The 851-nt window shown below is 47.8% G+C and overlaps 1 protein-coding gene across 1 annotated transcript in view; it reads right to left on the reverse strand.

Annotated features, from left to right (window-relative positions):
• Positions 1-330: 330 nt before the first annotated feature.
• The window catches only part of HSD17B2 (hydroxysteroid 17-beta dehydrogenase 2), a gene marked incomplete at its 3' end in the record, with an annotated part of 71,588 nt that continues 71,067 nt past the window's right edge, over positions 331-851 (reverse strand). The window contains exon 5 of the mRNA XM_079724019.1: positions 331-341. Within this exon, the coding sequence (XP_079580145.1) occupies positions 331-341 (11 nt within the window). The remainder of the gene's footprint in view (positions 342-851) is intronic.

Raw genomic sequence — 851 nt, forward strand, 5'->3', positions numbered from 1 at the left:
TAGGAAGAAGGTTATTACTTTACTACCCAGCAGGAGGGAGAACTCCTTGCTGGGCAACATTCCAGCCAATGAGAGACTGTCACACCTCAGCCAATGAAAAGCCACTACACTTTGAACTCCCAGTTTCCTCCAATGGACTCTGTTTATAACAGCTCCTCCCAACTCCCCCTTCTCCTCTATAAAAGAAAAGACCTCTCTTCTCTAGACTTGCCTGTGGTTTGCCATAGATTGCCTGTCCCATGTTGCAATTCTTTGCTGTTTCGAATAAACTCATTTTGCTGGTAAAATAATAACTGGCTGTTTTATTATTTTAGGTCAACTGTTCTCAGGTCATGCTGATGCTGCAGGTCCAGGGACCACACTCTCAGAACCACTGGCTTAGACTGAAACACACAATCCTCAGTCCTCCAAACCTCGGACAGCAGGTTGTATAAAAACTTTGTTCTCTCAACATCCAAATCATGCACATAGAAGCCTTGGGCTTCATAACTCTTATCTCCAAAAAGTGCCCATTTTGGAAATCAACACTTAACACTTGATTATTTTTTCTTTTTTTTTTTCTTCTGTTCTACCCTAAAACAATGGTGTAGAACCACTGGACAGACAGCATGACCAGCCATTAAAGATGTATCATAGGGCTTCCCTGGTGGCGCAGTGGTTGAGAGTCCACCTGCCAATGCAGGGGATGCGGGTTCGTGCCCCGGTCCGGGAGGATCCTGCGTGCCGCGGAGCGGCTGGGCCCGTGAGCCATGGCCGCTAGGCCTGCACGTCTGGAGCCTGTGCTCCGCAGCGGGAGAGGCCGCAGCGGTGAGAGGCCCGCGTACCGCAAAAAAAAAAAAAAAAAAGTATCA

The sequence above is a fragment of the Hyperoodon ampullatus genome, assembly GCF_949752795.1.
Source record: "Hyperoodon ampullatus genome assembly, chromosome: 18".
Classification (NCBI taxonomy): domain Eukaryota; kingdom Metazoa; phylum Chordata; class Mammalia; order Artiodactyla; family Ziphiidae; genus Hyperoodon; species Hyperoodon ampullatus.